Below are 22,594 nucleotides of genomic sequence, written 5' to 3' on the forward strand. Positions count from 1 at the left end.
TTTTCACTCAATCTCATGATTCATGGCCCCATTCATTCTTTCCTTCACACGGATCAGTCGTCCTGGTCCCTTTGTAGAAAAACAGCCCCAAAGCATGATGTTTCCACCCCCATGCTTCACAGTAGGTATGGTGTTCTCCTCCAAACAAGCTGAGTTTTTACCAAAAAGTTCTATTTTGGTTTCATCTGACCATATGACACTCCCAATCCTCTTCTGGATCATCCAAATGCTCTCTAGCAAACTTCAGACAGGCCTGGACATGTACTGGCTTAAGCAGGGGGACACATCTGGCTCTGCAGGATTTGAGTCCCTGGCGGCGTAGTGTTACTGATGGTAGTCTTTGTTACTCTGGTCCCAGCTCTCTGCAGGTCATTCACTAGGTCCCCCTGTGTGGTTCTTCAAACAATTCCTGTCTTAAATGATTGTAATGCAAACACGATAACAACAGCATGGCTTTAAAATACAGCATATAAAGTTCTCTTAATGTCTTGTACATGTTGTGTGTGTCACACAGTCACACTGATAACGAGTTCAAACAGGTGCCATAGATACAGGTAACGAGTGGAGGACAGAGGAGCCTCTTTAAGAAGAAGTTACAGGTCTGTAAAAGCCACAAATCTTGCTTGTTTGTAGGTGACCAAATACTTATTTTACCGAGGAATTTACCAATTAATTCATTAAAAATCCTACAAAGTGACTTCCTGGAGTCTTTACCCCCATTCTGTCTCTCATAGTTGAAGTGTACCTATGATGAAAATTACAGGCCTCTCTCATCTTTTTAAGTGGGAGAACTTGCACAATTGGTGGCTGTCTCAATACTTTTTTTCCCCATTGTAGATAACTGATTAGCTGTTCTTTTCCAAGAATCTAGTCCAGTTTTTTTTATACTGTAGATTACTTAAAAACAAGAAGTCCCCTAGTGTAGGACTGCTTTGAAAATTTGGAATTTATAATGGAGGTTAAAAAAAAATTGTGCTCCTGAATCCAAACAGCAGCATAGAGATGTGAGGAGAAATAAGACCAGTTAAGCCAAGAAGAACTTGTCACAGTGAAGGCCAGTGAATAAAAATAGGTTTTATTAAAGCAGCTGGTGATTCTTGTAATCCACATACCGATGTTGAGGCGGGAAAAAAATTGTTTGTCTCTCTCTATCTCTCTGTGTCTCTCTCTCTCTCTCTCTCTCTGTCTCACTCACACTTCTTAACACTGTTGACGTTAATAACTGTTGACCTGACCAGCGTCAGAGCCGAATGACACCCCCCGCCTCGGGTACAAATACCACTCACTCAAAGTAGGTTTTTGTCAATGGGTGTTTTTTAATGAAATACAAGCTGCAAAAAACTTTTCATGACCCAGGATGTATCCACAGCAAAGGGAAAAGACCAGATGTCTGTGTTTTTACACTAACAATAGTCAAAACAGCTTTGTAGGGGAATGCAGAGTCTAACTCCAGGCTGGGGAAATCCACCAGACTGCCTCAGGCAATGGTTGAACCTTCTGCACCATTTACCATTTACTGACCTGTTTGGTCAGACTGTGTTTATTTTGTGAATGTGAAGTCAATTTTATTTGTATCGCGCCAAATCACAGCTAAAGTTATCTCATAACGCTGTACAAGTCATGCAGGTCTAGTGGCACACTCCTTCAATTAATTTACACTTCACAATTCTTCATGCACAAACACATCTAGCATCAGGAAAGACCGTCAAGCAGATCCAGGCTCAATGTGAAAGACAAAGATGGATAAGGGAAAGAGACAGATGCAGATTAGGAAAAAGAGATGGAGACGGAGAGAGAGAGAAAGAAGGGAAAGACAGACAGACAGGGATGTGAACAAGATGGAAGGAGAAATATGGGCAGAGAGAAAGAAAGGGACAGAGAGACAGACACAACAAACAATAGCAACAGCGGCAACAATAGTACAGCACTACTAATAACATCTACTGGTTACTTAAGCAATCAACTTCAGCATAATATGAGCATTCAAGTGCTGTCAAATACCATACAAACAAAATGCTGCTGTAAATGTTAGCACAATATTGAGTATACCAAAATGAAAATTAGTACAAGTACTGATTCTGATGCTAAGCATGGCAGCCTGAGACTCTTCAGGTCTGTAGCCTCCTTCAGCAGCAGCATTAGTCAGGGATCTGGAAAGTGAGAAAGCACAAAGACTCTGGGGAAGAAGTAAAGTTAGTAAAATGTAACAGTCTTTAAGTAGTTTAGTTAGGATTGTGTCTAGGAGACAGGTGGAAGGTGTAGAAGAAGAAATAATTGTTCTAAGTTTGGGAAGGTGATTGGGAGAAAAGCAGTCCAGGTATATATCTGGGCCTACGTGTGTCTCCAAGTTTTCTGACTTTAAAGATAATGTGGTATCAGCTGATAGCAGGAGGAGATGAATTTTGTATCTAATAAGTAGAATTTTATCACTAAAAAGGTTTATTAAGTCATTACTACTCCAGGAAACAGGAATTCTTGGCGAATTAGAGCTGTGGCTCTGTCAGTCTGGCTACAGTGCTGAAGAGAAAGCTTGGGTTGTTCTTATTCTCCTTTGTTTATGCTGAGTAACATAGGGCTTTCCACTACCTTTTTAAGACTATCTTGCCAGATAACACGTGAGCCTTCTAGTTTGGAGGAGCCCCATTTTCTCTCCGGTTTTTGAGTAGTTAGTTTAAGCTGCCAGATTTCAGAATTGTACCATGGTGCTTGTTTCCACTATTTCATAGTTTTCATTTTTAATGGGGAAATAGAGTTCAAAGTTGTTCATAAGGTGCCTGTTGCACTATCAACAAAATGATCAATTTGGAAGGGACTAAGATTGACAACAGGGTCCTCTTATTATTATTATTATAATTGCTTCCCTAAATCTATCTACAGAACAATAAAACAGATATCTGGGAAATACAGTTTTCCCAAGGTGTGTGTAGTCAAGTACTGCAATTTCAAAGGTGATTAATTGATGGTCTGATAAAAGAGTTCTGGGGAATACAATGAAATGTTCAACTGCAGTTCCATACAGTGGCTTGACAGAAGTATTCATACCCCTTGAACTTTTCCATATTTTGTCACGTTACAACCACAAACATAAATATATTTTATTGGAATTTTATGTGGAAGACCAACACAAAGTGGCACACAATTGTGAAGTACAAAGAAAATTATGCATGATGATGACATGATTTTTTTTTTCATTTATTTTTTTTTCAAATAAAAAAACTGAAACGCGCAGTGTGGAAAAAGTATTCATACATCCATCCTCTGTAAGTCGGGACTATCAGTAAGTCAGTAAATGCCAACAGCCTAACTACTGTATAAAGAAGGGGGCAACTGATGTGTTTGTTTTTTGGTTTCCAGGGCAAATACTGATTGTTATTAAAAAAAGAGACCAATATTTGAAACTGAAACATCTGCAATAAAATTAAATCTTAATGCAAAAATTCAAAAGAACAAACTCAAACACAAAACTTTTGAAACACTTTTAAGCATATGTTTAGTACAGTAAAACTTTTCAACAGTAGCTTAAAGCAGAAATGCTATGATCTACCAACTGCATTTCTTATTAAGTTTATGTGTGTCTGTGTCTTTTATCATCAACTGTAGTTAAACTTGTCTATTCTAATGTAGTCAGTGTTGGTTAGTCATTTTTAATACACCCTGATTTTGACAAGAATGAACGTCTTTGGCAGCTAATCTTAACAGCTCACTCAGGATGTTTTTGCTGGGAAACTGAATTTTTTTTTAGCAATTAATGATGAAGCTCTATTTCACTACAACAGTAGTGTTAAAAATGCTTTATAATATATTTATGTTGCATTTTTTAAATGAAATATCACTGCACTCTCTTCTCAGGTTCCAAAAGCTGGGGAGAACTTCATTTGTCTGTGTAAAAAAGGCTTCTACGACGGGACAATCTTCCACAGGTCTATCAAGAATTTCATGGTATGAACTTTGAAAAATGTTGAACACTGTCATAAATAACTTTTAAGTTCACTGGACACTATTTCACAAGTTCAATATTTAAATTCGAAAGGAACCAACTAACATTTGTAAAAGCTACAGTAATTATGTGTCAAAATATAATTTATAATCAAATTTTGTGGCGCTACAGAGATGTCTTGTTTACACATCATATTCTACAGCCTTGGACATCTTTGCTTATTACAGATCCCCAAAAAATAACACCTTTATTTTCACGGTCGTAGTCAAATCAGAACTCACATGCTTCCACTGAGGTATAAGGATAGAAAGATAGAAGAAAGAGAGGTGAAAAAGCATTCCTACTTCATCTGATTTATTTTAATTGTTGGTGTATAGATAGAGTTCTAGCCTCAAGTTGCCATGGTAACCCCTGTGTCATCACAATGATGTGTGTGAGTAAAACAAGGCAACTTGCAGTTCAATCTGTGGCTGGTAAATTGGGCAATTTCACCTGCCACTAAACAAAGTCACCTGTGTTTGGGCTCGGTGCTAATTTCCAACTGTGGCTGAAAACGTATCTTTGTATTCCTACCCTCACCGTGTCATTTAGATATACACTGGCAAGATGGCCAACCAAGACTGACAAAATCTATTTCATCCTTTGGTGGTAATTCATTGCCCTAAAACTGTCAGATTAATTGTTGTGTGAAGACAAATATTTAAATTTTCAACTTTTCTGTCCTACTGCTTCTTTCCGGCTGGTTATTGGTGCTGTAGAGTTTGTAAATTGTCTCCATTGTGGTGGTGTTTATTTGTTTGTTAATCTCTTATTTAAAAAAAAAAAAAGATCCTATTAAATTGCAGCTGCATGTTTAGGTGCATATGGCATTTAGAGATTGCACTGTTGTCATAAACCAATGTCCTGCCAGTTGTTTTAATGATCATTAGAGTCTGGTGATCAGGTCACCAGTTGGACATGTAAAGATTCTAAAATTGCACTCTCTTGTTGATTAATTAAAGAACAAAAATTACACTAAAACTGCAGGTTATTTGTAGACAAAAGAGGATCTAATCTTAGACTTTTTGGGAGTGGCAAGACATTTGACAGAGGTGTGAAAGAGTGGTGTCATGAGTGAAAAGGTTTTGGATTGAAAACAGTCAGTCAGTCATGAAAAAGTTGGCACCCACCACCACAAAAACAAAAAAATGTTTTTGGAATAGTTTTCATTTGTATGATTAGTATGATTCTTTTTAGGTCAAATAGTTATAAATACCCAACTCTGCACCAATGATAACAATAGCTACAATAGTATTGATAATAATAAAAGCAGTTTTCAAAAGCCAGTTACACGTAGCAATAACATATACAGAGTTAAAAGCAATAACTGATTAAGTGACAGCAATTCTAAGATGTTTTGAAACGTGGCCTTTCTAATTTCCTGTTGCAGATGGTTTCAGAAACAGGAGACCCAGATTCCTAAAGCTGGATCTCCTTCGGTTTTCAAGCCATTATTATTGACACTGCTGTTAACACACTCCTGCCAAATGAGGGGGTTCAGTAAGGGGTCAGTAATTCTGTAAGTCATCATAGAGTGCTTTGTTCACTGCTTAAGTGGTTTTAAAACAGCCTTTTCTTTCAGCTCGCTCTCCATCTGAGGCATCTTAACTTTGGCTGAGAATTTAAATTAACAGGTCTTTGATCATCTGCTCATAAGTGTATGTCAGAGCTGCCGTTCTGATAAAATAAATTGGATCTGAGTGGACACTGGTTTCAATAGGCTGTTCACCTTTTCTATTCTGTTTTTCATACAAGGAGGCAAGCTGAGAATTGTTTGTCCATAATTACTGTGCTGTTTATGCATTCAAATTACTCCTCTCCATAACCACCCATCTCTCTTTTTAGCTGTGAGAACAATTTGATAAATGCAAACACTCAAAGCTGTGAATAATAAATGGGCCTTCACTTAACTTTGAAAGGTTTATCAGGACCTTGAAAGTGCATTGAACATCCTGACATGAGGTTTGAAGAATTTGCCTCAAAACGTAAGGGGCCCACAAGGCTATTGCTAGTCAGATGTTATACATGTGAGTGCACCTCAGTATTTTGGCCTTTAACTGCTATCATCCAGAAAGATAACAGAGGCACTGATGGGCTTTTTTCAGCATTCAAAGAAACAAATACAAAATGTCATTAAAATATTTTTTTGCTGATGGTGTCATGAAAAGACAGGACAACCATTGTTTCTATCGTTCGACTTTGGTGTTAAGTACATAAAACCAAGCTTGTTACAAAGACATCTCTGAGAACTCATAATTTTGTATGATGAAAATGGTCATAAAATTAGCTGAAGATTTTTTTTTTTTGTACAGTCTACGCACATATTGGCAGTTTTTTGTCAAAACTGTCACCAAGTGTTTCCTCATGGGGAATTTTAAGTTTTCTTTAAACTAAATTAATGTACAGAGTTTGATTCTAGACCTGTCATGTAAACTTGTTGTAATTTTGCGCTATTAAATTAAAATGGACTAGACGTACTACATTTCTCACAAAAATGCATCATGTACTGGAGTCATTCTTTGTTCATGGTTATTTACACTTTATTGGTTTTCAGTCTAAATGTAAGACATGGATATTTATTTTCAGGCAGTTTTAACTTGAAAATCAATATTAAGATATCTTGGAAATGAGCAGGTTTGGCTAACTGTGGCCAGAAACCCACTATTGCTTGTTTAACAATGAAACGGATGCCTGGATCTTGGGACACTACATTACTTTCTGGTAGGCCTGCACAATTAGGGAAAGAAATACCTTGTCGTGATTGTGAATGAAAAGTGAATATTGTGACTGATATTGCGATATTATCCACAATACTGAAAGGCATTTTCATCCCTCATTATTCATTTTATTCACATTTTAATAACAAAAAGAAATGATATGGTTCTGTTTTGACAGGGATTTGTACCAAACAAAGAGGCTTTTTTTAAGTCTGTTGTGTACAATTTGCAGGCTGCAATATCTCTGCAGCACCACAATACTTCATTTATGATAGTGTTTTGATAGAGATTTTACTTTCAGCAAATATGGCACCTCATATGATTAGGATATTACAGAAGGCCATAATGCTATTTCATTACAATTTCAATTTATTGCTCAGCCCAACTTCATGGGAAAACATTTGACCAGGTGGAAAAAAAAAAAGTTTCTATGATTTCAAACACAAACTACATTTCAGTAACATCTGTAACTGCATTTCTTCATGCACTGAAGGACAACCTTTTTGTTTTTCTTTCAAAAATGTAGCACAAGTAGCTGACATTATCCAAAAACTAAACACACCATTTTTATTGTATTTTTTTCATTTCCAGATTCAAGGAGGAGACCCCACTGGCACCGGCACAGGTGAGATCAGGCCTACACTTAAACCATGTTTTGAATTGCATAACAGCTCCCTGTTGAATTATTAAAAACTCCCTTTTGGAAGCCTTGTGTAAATAATGTTTGCAACTCAAGATGCACGTCAAGAGTGTTTCTAAATATACTCTGTAAAGGTACATGGGTTTAAAGACCGAAATGTGGACGTGTGCACATGATGTCAGAAGGACAGTGTGGTGAACAGCCAATCAAATGTCTTTCAAAAACGCTTTTTAAAGGGCAGCCGAGTATAATTTACTGCTGGGCCTTGTGCAGTTAATTTCCTTCTTCATGTCTGTGCCGCTGTGAGTTAGCAACACAGACTGGGCTTTGTGACACTGCTTGTCTATAGACTTTATACAAACTGCATCTGCCATGATGGCTTTATGAATGTACAGAATTCTGGGCCTGTGGATTAAGTTCTCCTCATCACCAGGGCTTTACAATGTGTGCACACAACTGGTGAACAAACATTTACCTGACATTTGAAGGTTAATAGTGTTTGTCAGACACACCTACACTGGTGTGGTTTTTGGCACTGGTAAATTATACTAGAAGCTGCTGCGAGGGTTTGGTCCAATGTCTCTAATTTTCGAGTCATTTTCAATCCATTTGTTTTGTATATTTTTATTTTTTGTCCCCAAAGAGCAATTACTTGTGCAGTGGTGTAACACAGGTGGGGGGAGAAAAAAACACAACACTCAATGTGTTTCCCCTTCGTTGGTTGCCTTGGAGGGGTGGATGGGCCACAAGCCTAGAGGTGGGAGCCGATGATGTTTTCCACTGTTTGTCAAGGGTGCAGCTGGCCATGTCTAGCTTCCCTGCCATCGACAGCAGACACTCTGTTTAATTTCATCACTGTCATGAGATTCAGGGGCTTGTCAGGCAAAACTTTAAACTGTAGCGGTGATCCATTCAACACCCCATTGTGACACTGTATGCCACCCCACTGCATTTTTAATATCGCATGGTTTATGTACAAGGTTTATGTTGCAAGATTGAGCCTCGTTGCTAAGTATCCCAGCATGCTCTCAATGCAGTGACTCAGTCATTTCCCATAGATAATGAATGGGTAATGATAAATAAAAGATCACACAGGAGGAAGAGTTATGGATGATCAAGACGTATACGCTGTGGCTGCACCAGGATAAAGTGTGTGTAGCTACTGGGGCTGTATTATCAAATCAATACACAAATCTTTTTTTTTTCTTCTCCGTGATACTGTATCAGTACACTAGCCCCCCTTGCATCAATATAGTGTGATAAAATCATTTTGTGACCCATATATTTTATGGTGGCTATATTTCATTGTGTTACTTCTCAGTGAGTGAATATCAATATTATGCATGTAATATCTAATATAAGATCAATCGTGATATATTCATTACTACACTACTTGGGTCATAGACAACAAATGCATTTTTGGCTCTATTTTTGTAAATTTTGTTAATTATATAGCACATCACAATATGTATCGTATTGATATCACAATATATTGTAATGTGTACCATATTGGGAGGTTTAGGTAAGCCCTAGTACACTCAGACAAGAGTATAACGTGGTTGGATTGTAAATTAAGGCCAAATGCAATAGAAATGAATATCTGTTAACATTTAGTTACATGGAAAGTAAAACAGTCTGCAAAAAATAACATGTATTTTGGCAATTATTTGGACTTTTCTTTTGAAAGGGATTGTAACAGCAGAATAATGTACTGAGCATGTGCCAAAGCTCAAGATGTGAATGTCAAGAAAATCTTTAAAAATTGTCCAGACTTTGAGAGAATTTCTCATTCCCTGTATATAAATTGGTAAAGACATGTCCTGTAAACTGCTCATTGTAGCATAACCCTTCCTCCAAGTTGAGCAGAGCCACATTTATCCTTTTGAGCATTTTGGAGAAAGAAATGTTTTAAACATCAGCTTGTAAATAAAAGCCTAGACAGAGACACACTGAACAGTGAAAAATGCAATCACAGTTTCCAAGAACCCAAACAAATGTCATCTCACATCTTGTCCCGTCTGACCAAAACACTAAGAAATTATTGTCACTGTATTGGTAAGAAAGGGGAAAAAACTGTTAATCTAGTCAACCTTTGTTAGTTTCCCTCAAAAAATCATTTATTAAGAAACTTAACTTGAGCATTATCTAATTGATTACTTATCGCTCTTTGACATATTTCTGGACATATATATGATGGTTGAAGTTATGTTTTTTAATTCTTAAGCATTTTGAGAGACAGCAGATCACGGCGACCGCCACGGGAAAGAAAAAAGCGTATTAGCAGTTAATGTGCAAAATATTCTGTTGATCTTGTTTGGTTTATCTAACAGTGGGCTGTTGGCCTCGGTGGAAGTCTGCGACCCCTGAGTGCACTTCTGATTTGTTTGTCTGCCAGCAGGATTACACAAAATGTTACAGAATAATTTTCCCCCCAAAAAATTATGAGGGATTCTTTTGTCTCTGCTCTGGGAAGAGCTCATCAAACTTTGAAAAGGATTCAGAGCTTGATTCCAGAATTTTGGTGGATCCCACACTATTGTTACATTGGACTAACTGATATATTTAGTCATATTTATAAATTTATTAGGAAATTTTCCATGGACCCAACACAAAAACTCAGATATAGTCCCAGTGTTATCAATAGTATGCAGAATCGTTTTGCAGATCCTGTTCTGTTTGTCTAACACTGGGTTGTTGGCCTTGGTGGAAGTCTGTGGTGTCTTAGTGTACTTTTGGTTTGTTTGTCTGTCTGCCAGCAGGATTATGCATGGAGTTATCCACACAAAATTATAGCAGGGATTCTTTCACCATTGCAAGGATTTTTTTTGTGCTGCTGTTGCAGGATGTGCTTGCTCATGGAGAATTGTTGGGATTCATTGAAGGAGTGTGTTACTAGACCTGCTTTACTTGTAAAGTCTCCAAGTGTCATGAGAGAACTTTTGTTATGATTTGGCGTGAAACAAATAAATTTGACTTGACATTTATTCATTTTTCAGGAAATACTTTATGGGCCTCCTTTATCAAAAAATAAACAATAAATGGATAAATAAAAAGCCAATAAACTAAAGTAATCATACATTCAGACAGATATGATTGCTTCAGTTACTGTACAAATTAGCATTTAATAAGCCCCTTTCACACTGCACCAAAAACACGGGTCAACACGGGTTTTTGGGCAGCCTGAAAGGGTCGACTTGGCATTTTGACCCGCGTCGACCGACTCGCCAAGCGACCTGGGTGCTTAGCGGCTCGGCTCGGCTGCAGTGTGAAAAAGGCAACCCGTGTCATCTCAGGTGTCACGCAACCTTCCTGTCGCATCCTGATTTTGTCACTGTTCCACCTGTCAGGCTTTGCCTGTAGCTTCTTCAGCTCCCTTCCAGACAAGCCAAAACCTCCATCCTCCTTCGCTGCATTAGTGCTCGGACAATCTGCGCCAAGTTTGTATGCTTTGCAAAAGAGTCAACACTGCAATGCATGCAACGACAACGCTAACATTCGACTCGGCGACGTCCATGTTGTTGTTTGTTTACCTCTCAGTGTTTCGGCGCACGTTTATGTGTAATGATGACGTTGTCAGTGCGATGACGTACCAGAGAGAAAAACACAGGCATGCAGCCCTCACAGCGGGAGTTCAGACCCGGTTCTTCTGGAAGCTTGAATGCACCCTAATGCTGAGCAAACGCGGGTCCAAAAACCCACGTTGACACGCGTTTTTCAGTGTGAAAAGGGTAGTAGACCGGTGGGTAGGCTTTAAAAAAAAAAAACTTATCAGACAGTCAAAGTGTATTGTTGTTAATGGGAATTTTCTGCTCAAAATCTATGAAAATGAAGATCAGTTTATTTTTTTATTCTTTTGTTAGTTTTATTTCATCCTCCTGACTTGCTCTCCTTACATTCATGATCTATCTGTAAAATGTCTCTGAGGTGATAAATTATGCAAAAATGTCACCAGGGAAGCTGACAGCTGCACAGTGTTCTCACATCAGTTGGTTGCTAATATGCATTTACATTCTTCAATAAACACACAGTCCGTACATATCTAAACATCTACACACAATTTCAAGCATTCATACAAGCTGGCATAAGGCAAGACAGTGAAACACATCTCTTGGCAGCACACACACGCACACACTTTGATCATATTTAATGTGTATGTTTGTCGGGGAGTCATAGTAAACATTACCATGGAGCTGAAATTAATCTCTACATGAAAATATTTTTCTCATTTTCACCCCATGAATTGTTCTCATTTTGTTTACATACAAAAATTTTAGATGGTGCCATGAAATAACTTAACACTATGGGCTGTGCAAGACCTGCTGTCCAAAAATGCTGGTTTTGTGGAAGTTTGACATACGTCCAACCAGGTTTATGGTTCGTGTGTGTGTGTGTGTGTGTGTGTGTGTGTGTGTGTGTGTGTGTGTGTGTGTGTGTGTGTGTGTGTGTGACTGGTATACACGAACGTATACACAGCCTCTCTTAATTAATCACCGGTTTTCAATCAGTTCTTGGTAACAACCATTAACCAAAGCCAAGGTATCAGTATCAGGACTGAAATTTTTCATGCACTCAACTACATTAATTTTTTTATTGATTGTTTTTGACATATTTCATCCATTTTTTTCCACCCTGTCCTATCCTGATGTTTCTTTCACATTATCTTCTCTTGTCTCTTTTCCTTCTGCTCTTTCCCTCCCTCACCCACTTTCCCTCTTCCCAGGAGGTGAATCCTTCTGGGGGAAACCTTTCAAAGATGAGTTTCGGCCCAACCTGTCCCACACAGGCAGAGGGGTTCTCAGCATGGCAAACTCTGGCCCAAACACCAACAAGTCTCAGTTGTAAGAAATCTCACACAAGCAACAACAGTGTGGTTGAAACTTAGCCTACAGAGAATTTGTTTTTCTTTTTAAGTCTCTTCCTTTCAAGATTTCATCTCTTCGATTTTTTTTATTAGGCCCCAAATAAATAAAACAAAAAAATGTGTGGCTTGTAAATGTAAGAATCAAAATTTGAAGTGTTCTTATAGTTACATTTACTTATATTTGTCATTTAACCTTGTTAACCTTGGTAGTCAGGACAAACAAATATAGTACTTTTAGAACTGGGTAGAGATGGGAAAAACAAGGAAAAACGGTAGGCATAAGGAGCAAATTAGGTATTTTAATAAGGGAACTCAGGTCAGCGGCACAACAGAAATCAATCCTCATAAAACTATTCCATAACTCAAAACACTCCGAGGAGGCCCAATTATAGCTAATAAAGAAAATAAAACACAAACAACTCCAAAAACATACAAATCGCACAGACAACACGATGTCAGGCTTATGTGGCTGCTCACACTTGCTTCTGCTGCCGCTCTGTCACTGGAGTGAGGGAGAAAAGAGAGAGCAAGATGTTCCCTCTGCCTTTTTTTTTTATCAGTTCCCTTTCAGGTGATGGCAATCCTGTAATTAAGGTCACAGACACTCCCACATGACTCTCAGACACTCCCACAAGACTCTCAGACACTCCCACAAGACTCTGACAGCGATAGGTCCGTAACAAACCTGTTTCTTGTTAAAGGTAATGATTCTTTCTTTCTTTTTTTTGATTTATGAAATACTACACTTGGTAAACTGTCACAGTCATTTATATCATTCTTATGCTTTAGGCAAGAAAGACCTAGAAATGTGCAAAATGGTAAATGGACTCAATTTATATTGTGCCTTTTTATCTTAGCAGCACTCAGGTGTCATTTCATTCACCCGTTCACACACTGATGGTGAAGGCTGCCATGCAAGGAACCAACCTACTCATAAGGAGCAATTATGGTTTCAGTATCTTGCTCAAGGACACTTCGACATGGTCACTGTGGTTGAGGATCGAACCAGCGACCCTTCGGTTGCTAGATGGCCACTGTACCCCTGAGCCATTCTGCCCACAGTTCTGGTTAATGTAGGAAAGCTATAGTGTAATAAAGACACAACTTCTTACCTATTATAATACTGTGTGTCTCTGAAACTATGAATAGCCATTTAGTTTTGAGGTCCAGCTGAAATTTAATAATGTCACCTTATACCCATTTAATTCAGATTCATGGTCATATTCTTGGGGTCACTGGCTTAAATGTATTCATGTTGAAACTGCAGCATCATATATAATGTTATGACACGCTCTGGATGGGCCAGATTTTCAACATTCCCAGTCCATATTTTACTATAAAATGCATTATAACACAGCAATTCAAGACCCTTGACAAGCCGTTTCCCCTGGACATTAAAACATTAAGTTACTCTGAACTTTAAAAAAAAATATACCATTCTAAGGATTCTGATTTCCTTTCAGCTTCATCACCTTCCGATCATGCACCTACCTTGACAGGAAGCACACAGTGTTTGGAAGGTAAACTTCTTTCTTTTTTCTTTTAGTGTGAGAACACTTGTATATTGACAAATTTTTAAATTATTTAAAAGGGACATGTCCCAAGTTTTGTCTCTGACTTTCCTGTCATCTTCTCCTTATTAGTTTATTGCTTTGGTCTCTTTTTCTCACCATTATTCTTTAAAACATTCTTAGCTGCCTTTGGAGCTCCAGACATTGCAGGCAGCAATGTGACTTTATCTGACTCTTGAGCAAGAGCAGTGAAAAATTTAGTAGATGCTGAAGACTGATGGATTTCTCTCTGCTGAACTAAGCGCCATCTTAAATGGTATTTTTGGAGAAAGCTCTCACCGTTGTCTAAAAATATTCAGGCTGCTTTCAGCTTCCTGATTATTCACATGGTCAACACCCTTAAAAAGCTTCTGTTTTAAATCTGTGACCAGCATTTTCCTTTTCGGTCTGTCGTCCTTGACCATTTTTGACTAAAACTGATTTTTGCACTGTGACATTTCCAGTAATCAGAATCAGAATCAGAATACTTTATTAATCCCAGGGGGAAATAATGTTGTTACAGTTATTAAAGCTCTCGAAGTACTATAAAGTAAGCAATTACAAATTACAAAAATTAGAAAAGTGCAGACTTTAAGAAATAAGAAAGTGTAAGAGTAAGCATAAACTTTTTACAAAGCACAGTAGTTATGACAAAGAGTATTGCATAGTTAAGTAATGACATGAGATACACTGAAGAATGTGTTTATCACTCAGAGGGAGGAGTTAAAGAGTTTGATGGCCACAGGTAAGAATGACTTCCTGTGGCGCTCTGATTTAGGTGGGATGAGTCTAGCACTGAATGTGCTCCTGTGTTATAAGATATATAAGAGAAACAGAGGCCTCAAACACTTCTCACTGGCAGTGCTTTATCAACTATAGTTAGGTAGCTTGACACGGACCCTGTTTGTGGTATAGGAGCTATTGCCATCATCATCATCTTCATCTGAAGAAGTTTAAGACAGGTAATTTTTTTTTTTAACCATTTCCAGTTACCAAATTATTTTGGTTGATGCAACCATGTTTTTGAACTACCCATTTAAAAAAAAAACAGTATAAAATGCCTCTCACTGTTTTGTAAAAAGTGTGTCTGTCTTCTTGCTGCACACCTAGTCACGGGGGGGGGGGGGGGGAGAGTTTGCAGTTTTTAGAGAAAGGTGAGAGCAAACTTTGTGAAGTGCTCAGCTCCAGGGAGTCACTAACAGATCACCTCTTACCCTCAGCACTTGACAGACTAGAAATCTTCAGCAGTTTTTCTGTCTATTTTGTTAACATGATTGGACTACTGTGCTGGTAACAAATACCATGAACTTATACTTTCATAGCCAGTAAAGTAATGCACTTATTAATTGAGAACTAAAAAAAAAATCCAGGTAGGATATTTTTCCAGGTTTTGTCACAATGTGCATTGCCTACTTTCACTCTTATTTTATTGGAGTAAATGGACTCATTTTTTATGTGGCACCTTTCACCTTTGCAGTACTCAAAGCACTTTACAGGGTCATCTTATTCACCCATTCACACACTCCGTCTTATGGTGGAGGCTCCCATGGAAGGTGACAACTAACTCATCAGGAGTAGTAGGGGTTTCGGTGTCTTGCCCAAGGACAATTCAGCAAGGTCACCAAAGTGAGGATCAAACCAGCGACCCTTCAGTTGCTATACAGCCACTCTACCTCTGAGCCATGCCACCCCCTCTAGTATTGCTGACAACATTCTGTCATCAGTTTCATTTCTTTTCTCTTCCATTGAGTTTACTAGCCTTTTTTGTTTCCCATACTTGAGCACCATAGAACAATAGTGTTATGTCTTAAGTGCCATAAAAATAAAGTTGAAGTTGAACTAGTTTTCACTAGTTTAGCAAGCATTTCTCAAGCATTTCTCAAACAGGAAGAAATGGTGCATTTGTGGGACTGTTTTCATCAGTGCATTGATCTATGTTTGTTACTTTGGTGAGTATTCACAGCAGCAGGATGTGTATGTGTTATCAGCTCAAAATAACTCAAGTGACTGGAGGCATCATAATGAAGAGACATGCTAGACAGCGTGACTGTTTTTGGACACAGCAGAGCTCTATGGCTCAGAGGAATGAGATATATCGGGGCAAGTTGACTCAATTTGTTTGGCTGAACAATTTTATCAGTCAAGTTCATTGTTGCTTTCTGTTGCATTGTTGAGAAAAGTCTATGGCACTCATATGGTAAAGAAAAAACAAAAAAACAAGCTTTAAGATTAAGTAAATAGATTCACTGTTAAGTAAAGAACAAAGCCTCAATTTATGGTTGTTGTAAATCCTGTTTCAAATGAGAATTCAGTGTCTATTAAGGCTTCAGACTTCAGCAATTTCAGACCTGTTTTGGGAGCCTGGATCTCTTTTATTATCATGTGCAAAAAACCTTGTTGTCATGATAATGATGATGGTTTTGTTTACAGGGTTGTTGGTGGATTTGAAACACTGACAGCCATGGAGAATGTGGAAAGCGATCCTAAAACGGACAAACCCAAGGTAGGAAGTAGATTATATCTGATGTGGCCTTCATTTAGAAGCATATCTTAAGATAGTGTTTCCGGCAGTTTTGACATTATTAACTCATAATTAAGAGAGAGACCACCATGCTAATGTTATCCTGCAGACTTGAGGTCTCTTACAGATCCTTGCAAAAGTCAGAGCATTATCGTTTCTGTGTATTTTTCAATTAACATGTGAGTGACACACTAATGATAATAAGGGTCGCCCTCTGAAACCCACCAGTTGGAATCATCAATTGAGAAACCCCTGGGTCAACTGAGATTTGTCAAGTATTTTTAAACAATTACAAAATTTTACAGTCACGGGAATGGAGCAGATAAAATTAGAGGTGTGACAATGACCACAAACACATGCTCATTAAAGAAAATGAGTTGTCTCATATTTAAATGAACACTGAAAAAATGAATCTTAAAATCTTAACATTTTCCTATTTACATTTTAGAAATAACCCCATTTCCGTGCAACTGAAATTTAGAATTATGTTTTGAATCAAAAGCAGTTTTGAAGTATACGTCTCAGCCATGGTGCCATGACAGTATTAAGTCAAGGTTATGTGATTAGACAAGAAAGAAGTCATCTGAAACATCAGTGACATTTGAAATTTAGATCACCAAAGATGTCAATAAACAAATGAAGGTAAAATCTATTGTTTTCATGGACACCAAAATCTAAAAAATAAAATGTTTACAGTTTCAGATCTTAGGACATTTGTTTTGCAAAAATGTGTAATTTCCCAGGAATGTGCATTAAATGTCTTTATATTTTAGCTACTGATATTAGGCACTGTATAATAACCTGGAACATCAAATATAATGGATACCTTTCAGATTGTAATCTTGTTTTTGTCTCCGTTGACAGTCTGATATCAAGCTCCTAAGTACAACTGTATTTGTGGACCCATATGAAGAGGCTGATGCTCAGGTTTGGATATGTCGATTTTCCTGTTTGCATTCATGCAAGTTGCTCACTGAAGATGTATCAACATAAGAATAATAGTCCTACCTAACATCCCACAGCATCAGTATAACCTCCGCATCCTCTGATATGCGCACACGGGGATTGACTTGATTCATGTTTTTTCAGATTGCAGAGGAGAGAGAAAAAGAGCTGCAGAAGCAGGAGGATGAGAGGCAGCAGGCCAGCATCACTCTCAAGAAAGCAAAGGACGAGCAGGCACCCAAGACCTTCAAAGAAGGGGTGGGAAAATACATCAACCCCACCGCAACGTAAGGGCTCACATCTGTATTTCTGATGCGCTCTTTGCCAAGCTGTATGATTCTTCCCCTTAGTAGTAGTGACTCATCACTAAGCATCACAAAGATGTGTATGTACAACCAATAAGTAAACCAAATCTCATTTCACTTCCTAGACACAGTTCAGATTAATCAGTCATTTGTGTCCTTTTAAACTCTTGCATGTGTTTATGGTAGAATTTGTTCGTGCCCTTTACTTATTCCACTGTGTCCCTCATCAATGCAGAACTTAAGTGAGGTAAAAATATTCACAGAATCTGTCAGCTAAGGGAGCACTGAAATTACTGCCATTAACTAAACTTAAGCTGCATTTAATTGCACTGCAAATGTTGGCTGAAGTGTGTAGTAAGAGATAATTACACCACTTTAGTTTGCTCCAGTCATCACATCAGTTTCACATGTGAACTTGTATGTGGAGCGAATCATTGTCAATGCTCCACTATCACTGCTTGTCTCTCTTATTGGAGAGTTTATTGTAAAGCTGTGGTGTGTTTCAGAAGTCATTTCTCATTTTTCAAATTTTCAGCAGTGAGGACAAGGACATATTTGGTTTGACTTTTAACATTTTGACTTTTAAAAACTATAATAACATTTTCTGCTGTTCGATCCATGTTCAGGCTTTTGAGTTATTTTTCTTGGTTCTGGATTATATTTTAAATCCTTAAACCTGTTACTGTGATATTTTTGCTAAAATTATTTAAACCCAGCTCCTTTGCTTGATATCTACCACTGTACTTTGATTGCGTCTCCCTCCTCTCATTGAGTTCCCGTTTTGAAATACTGGCATCCTTGGAAGGCAGATGAGCTCAAACAAACTGAGTGTCCCATATCTACTTGTACAGCACCAGAAATCCAAAGTTAATGAGTGGCAAGCAAAGAAAAGGAAAGAAAGGAAGGTAGTGAAAAATTGATTCTGACTCACTGACTTGGCAACCTTTCTAAAACAGCCGCCACGCTTCCATCCAGACAGAAAATTGGATTGAACTAAAATGGATATAATTATTTGTCATTTGTAGTTCTTTATTTTGCTGTTTCACTCAAATTATCTGATTTAATAATGTTTATTTGGAGTGAATTCTTGACAAACTACCAGCTGTAACAGATCTGCCTCGATTCAAAGCTACAAAAAAAGATGATAACCTGGCCAAACTATAGGTTTAACTTTTTATTAAGAAAATAAAAGGTAGAAGGGCCTGGCATGGACGTTGCACAATGTCATTTAGAAGTTAATAGATACACGTTCCCACAAAATCCAGAATAGAAAAAGAACGTATAGTCTCCAAGGATCTAGAAGGACCCCCTCTATGAGATAGAGCTGATCATATACACCTCCTCAGAGGGTTAAAATTCTACTTGTATTTCAGAAAACGCTCAGCTGCTGAAGACGAGAGCGGGCCGTCCACCAGCACTACAGCTGTCAAAAAGTCCAAAGGCAAGACTGGCTTTGGAGACTTCAGCTCCTGGTAGCATCAACAGTTTCTGTCAGTTCAGCTTGTGCTTATTTTTCAGTATAGAACTTTTTTATTCTTTTTTTTTTTTTCATTTTTTAAAATTTTCTCAGTAGTACTAGCTGTTTTGTGAAACAATAAATCAAAGCTTCATTTTTCAAAGAAAGTGTGATGATTTTATTGCATACATCCTTCACAGCCATCAAGATATGTGGCATTTTGGGTGAAATGTAAAAACATTTTTGGGGCAATCAGCGTTTAGCAAGGCAAAACACCTCCCAGATAATCTCACCTTCTAAAGCAATATTTGGGTCAAAATCATGCGATTGTTACATCTTTGATCCTGTACTGTTAAATCAATATTTGGTCCCTTTCCTCCAAACCAGTGCTCCTGAACATGATTAACTCACTGCACCAGTCTTCTTCTACGATGTAATGACAGAAAAATTGGAACGTAGACTTAACTTGGTTGAATTCATCAAAGCTATAAACAGATATGCTTGTCATGTTTCCAGTATCGTGTATCACAGCATTCTCCAGAAACCTTTGTGGACTATATCTAAGTTGATGTTGCCATATCAAAAATTTAACTGAAGCTTTGTCCCTTATATGTCTACACAGGTCATGTTAATTTAAGACATGATCCTCCTCTCCCCACCCCATATAAACCACTGCCCAGTTTTTCATTGAAAACTCTTAGAAAACCTCAAACTACAGCGAAAAATCAACTTTATTTGGGTGTATTCTGGAAATTTACTATCTTTGACATCACATAATTTAAGTCTCACAGAGTTCAGAAAATATGACAAAATGACCAGTCAAGTCTTAAAGATAAATGATTTACATGTCATGGTAAATCAAAATGCAGTATCATAACAATACATTAGTAATGCAATACAATAGTAATAATTTATGTATTGCATGAAAATTCACCTACAGGTTCACTGTTAACTGAAGAAAAAAAGCATTTAGAAGTCAAAAGTAGTAATTATCTGTTTAATATACTGCTGTGTCACTATTTGGTTCTGTTTGTTCTTTTGCTCATTCGTTATTAAATGTGTCATTCTGTGAGGGCTGTGTTTTGTCTGTTGCTTGGATTGTTTTGGTGATTTGATCTTTTTTTTATAGATGCAATATATTTTTAAGGACATTTTGTCATTGTCTTTGAAAACAGGGAAATGAAGTACGACATTGTATCGCAAAATAGCAGGGCAGGTACAGTGTCTGAAAATTTGGAATACACCTGACTCAATGAAATGTTTCTCACAATCTTCGAGACATTGTGGCTTAATACTTATGATTTAAATAACTTGAAAATGTGCACCTGGTGGACAAAAAACACAACCTAGGAACTCAGGTCAATGTATAAAATCTCAGGGTCAGAGATCATTCAGATCTAAATTATTTCAGTCAGCCTTTCACCTAAATATTCTGAAGGAAACTTAACAATTTATACAATGTACTTTGGAATTCTGAATTATTTTTAAAAGCAATTACTCTGATAGTTTAAAAAACTGAAGTTTTAATTTTTGTGCAATCAAATAAAAATGCAAACATCATCATTTACTCAGATTATAATCTAACCCAAATTCAACTACATAAGACTGAAAGTGTATGTCACTTTTTGAAATAATGCAAATGTAGCTACACAATATTGACTTTATCAAGGAGAAGATTAATCATGAACAGTGTGAAACACCACAGCCCTTAATCTAATATTAACTTTGAAATAAATCCCATTTTTGTGGTCTTTAAAATCAGATTTGTGCTATTTCATTGTTTCATCATTTAACTGGCAATTCTGGAATGTAGGGAAAAAAAACAGGTATGTTCATAATTTCAACTGGTACTGGATTTTTTATCAGAGTTAAAGGAATTTTTTAGGTTTCAATATCCCCACTTGGTTTCTTCTGCGTAGGCACAAAAAATCTTCCATTCCAACCCCTCAGTGTCATTAATATATATATATATATATATATATATATATATATATATATATATAAAAGTTGAAATAGCAGTTGTGCAGATGTACAAGCATTTACTGTTTCAGGATCTGAGAATTGACTTATCAGATGAGCAGATGCATGACAGAATCTCTGAAGGGTATTTCTATACCAGTGAAACACTTTTTTGGTGATAGCACCCTTGTCTCACATGATATGATTTATTGGATGCTTGGTTATCTCCCTGACGCTGTTCCACTCAAGTCATTATTTAGATCTGCCCTGTGCAGCTGTTGCCAGGTTCGGAGCTGTAGCCTGAATGATAACACCTTTGAGTGTCTTTAGCATCTTTCCCAGCAGCGAGATGAAGCCTCATAGATTCATTGGGTGGAAAATGAAGTTTTGTGCCCTCCAAAATGGAAGGTCCTGACCTACATGATTATCCCTTTCAAAAACGGAGTGCTAAAACTGAGCCAAAGTGTAATGGGCAAGATGTACACTTTAACACTGTCCTTCCATCACAGCTCCAGAAAATGAATTCCAGCAGGTTCTTGGACACTGAAGTCACTAAGTGAATTAATAATAGAGGTCATTTTAGTAACAGTAAGTGCAAACAGTGAGTTGCTCACATGATGCACTTAAGATGAAGTAGGTGAAATGCATTAGGCTTATTACACGTACAGGTCTGTGGTGCATGCAACAGTCCTCTCTCAAATATAGTCTTTTAATGTTGAGGCCTTAAGGGATTAAGTTAAATCCATTATTTGACAACTGAAAGTAAAAAGATACTTTAAAAAAAAAAAATTCTGTATGAGTCAATTTTCAGGGATAAATACAATTACTGTTCGCCAGTTCCAGGATTTCACATGTGAAAATTGCTGTCTTCCATTATATTCTTTAATGGGTAGTTGTTTTTTTTTAACTGTTTTTTTCTTTCATTTGTCCTTTCTAGTTAATGTGTTCTTTCCAGTTTTTCTTTCTTTTATTACTCTAGTAATTTCTGTCTTTTAGAGGGATGTATGATATTTGAGATTTTGCCAATGTTTTTTGCAGCTGATTTTGACCGATAGCCGATATTGACCTATTTCAGTATTATCTTTATGACCACACACACACACACACACACACACACACACACACACACACACACCAATAATAATAATGTTTGATTCACCCATCATCTCCCTTCCCTCATTCTCACTTTTTAGTCCCAGGTTTCCTTTTGAAGTTGACTGCTGAGAATACGCATCAGCAGAGTAAAAGGGAAAGAGTGGGTGAGTTATCGCTTACTCCTTATCTAGTCCTGCACATGCCTCCATTTCTGCACCAGGTGATATCATGACCTTTTTTGTAGAGAGATTTCAAGTCATGCTGCTGGCATTGGGAATTTTAGTATCTCTTTTTCAATTTTAAGTTTGATATTTTACAGGACTGCGAAGTGAGGGCCACAACAATTATGTGAATTGTACACTTGGGGCTCCAAAATTAATAACATTTATTTAGTTTTATATTTGAAAAAAAAAATTCCTTTAAGGCATTCCTGAGATATCGTATTCATTCAAGGCAACCATTATTTTTGGACCACCAAAGCCTCTTTCATGTTCATGGTGTGATGATGTTTAAATATCCTTGACAACCTCTGCAGTCTTGGTTGTAAAATGTCTGATAGAAGTAGTAGT

The 22,594-nt window shown here is 37.4% G+C and overlaps 1 protein-coding gene across 1 annotated transcript in view; it reads left to right on the forward strand.

Annotated features, from left to right (window-relative positions):
* Positions 1-20,047, forward strand: part of ppil2 (peptidylprolyl isomerase (cyclophilin)-like 2) — a 38,862-nt gene extending 18,815 nt beyond the window's left edge. Inside the window, exons 13-20 of the mRNA XM_086206921.1 lie at positions 3,850-3,939; positions 7,285-7,318; positions 12,054-12,171; positions 13,658-13,714; positions 16,175-16,247; positions 17,130-17,192; positions 17,355-17,497; positions 18,889-20,047. Of these exons, the coding sequence (XP_086063047.1) occupies positions 3,850-3,939; positions 7,285-7,318; positions 12,054-12,171; positions 13,658-13,714; positions 16,175-16,247; positions 17,130-17,192; positions 17,355-17,497; positions 18,889-18,991 (681 nt within the window). The 3' untranslated portion in view covers positions 18,992-20,047. The remainder of the gene's footprint in view (positions 1-3,849; positions 3,940-7,284; positions 7,319-12,053; positions 12,172-13,657; positions 13,715-16,174; positions 16,248-17,129; positions 17,193-17,354; positions 17,498-18,888) is intronic.
* The last annotated feature ends 2,547 nt before the right edge of the window (positions 20,048-22,594 follow it).

The sequence above is a fragment of the Aulostomus chinensis genome, chromosome 6, assembly GCF_037954235.1.
Source record: "Aulostomus chinensis isolate RoL2024-O1b breed Wild chromosome 6, RoL_Achi_v1.0, whole genome shotgun sequence".
NCBI lineage: Eukaryota > Metazoa > Chordata > Actinopteri > Syngnathiformes > Aulostomidae > Aulostomus > Aulostomus chinensis.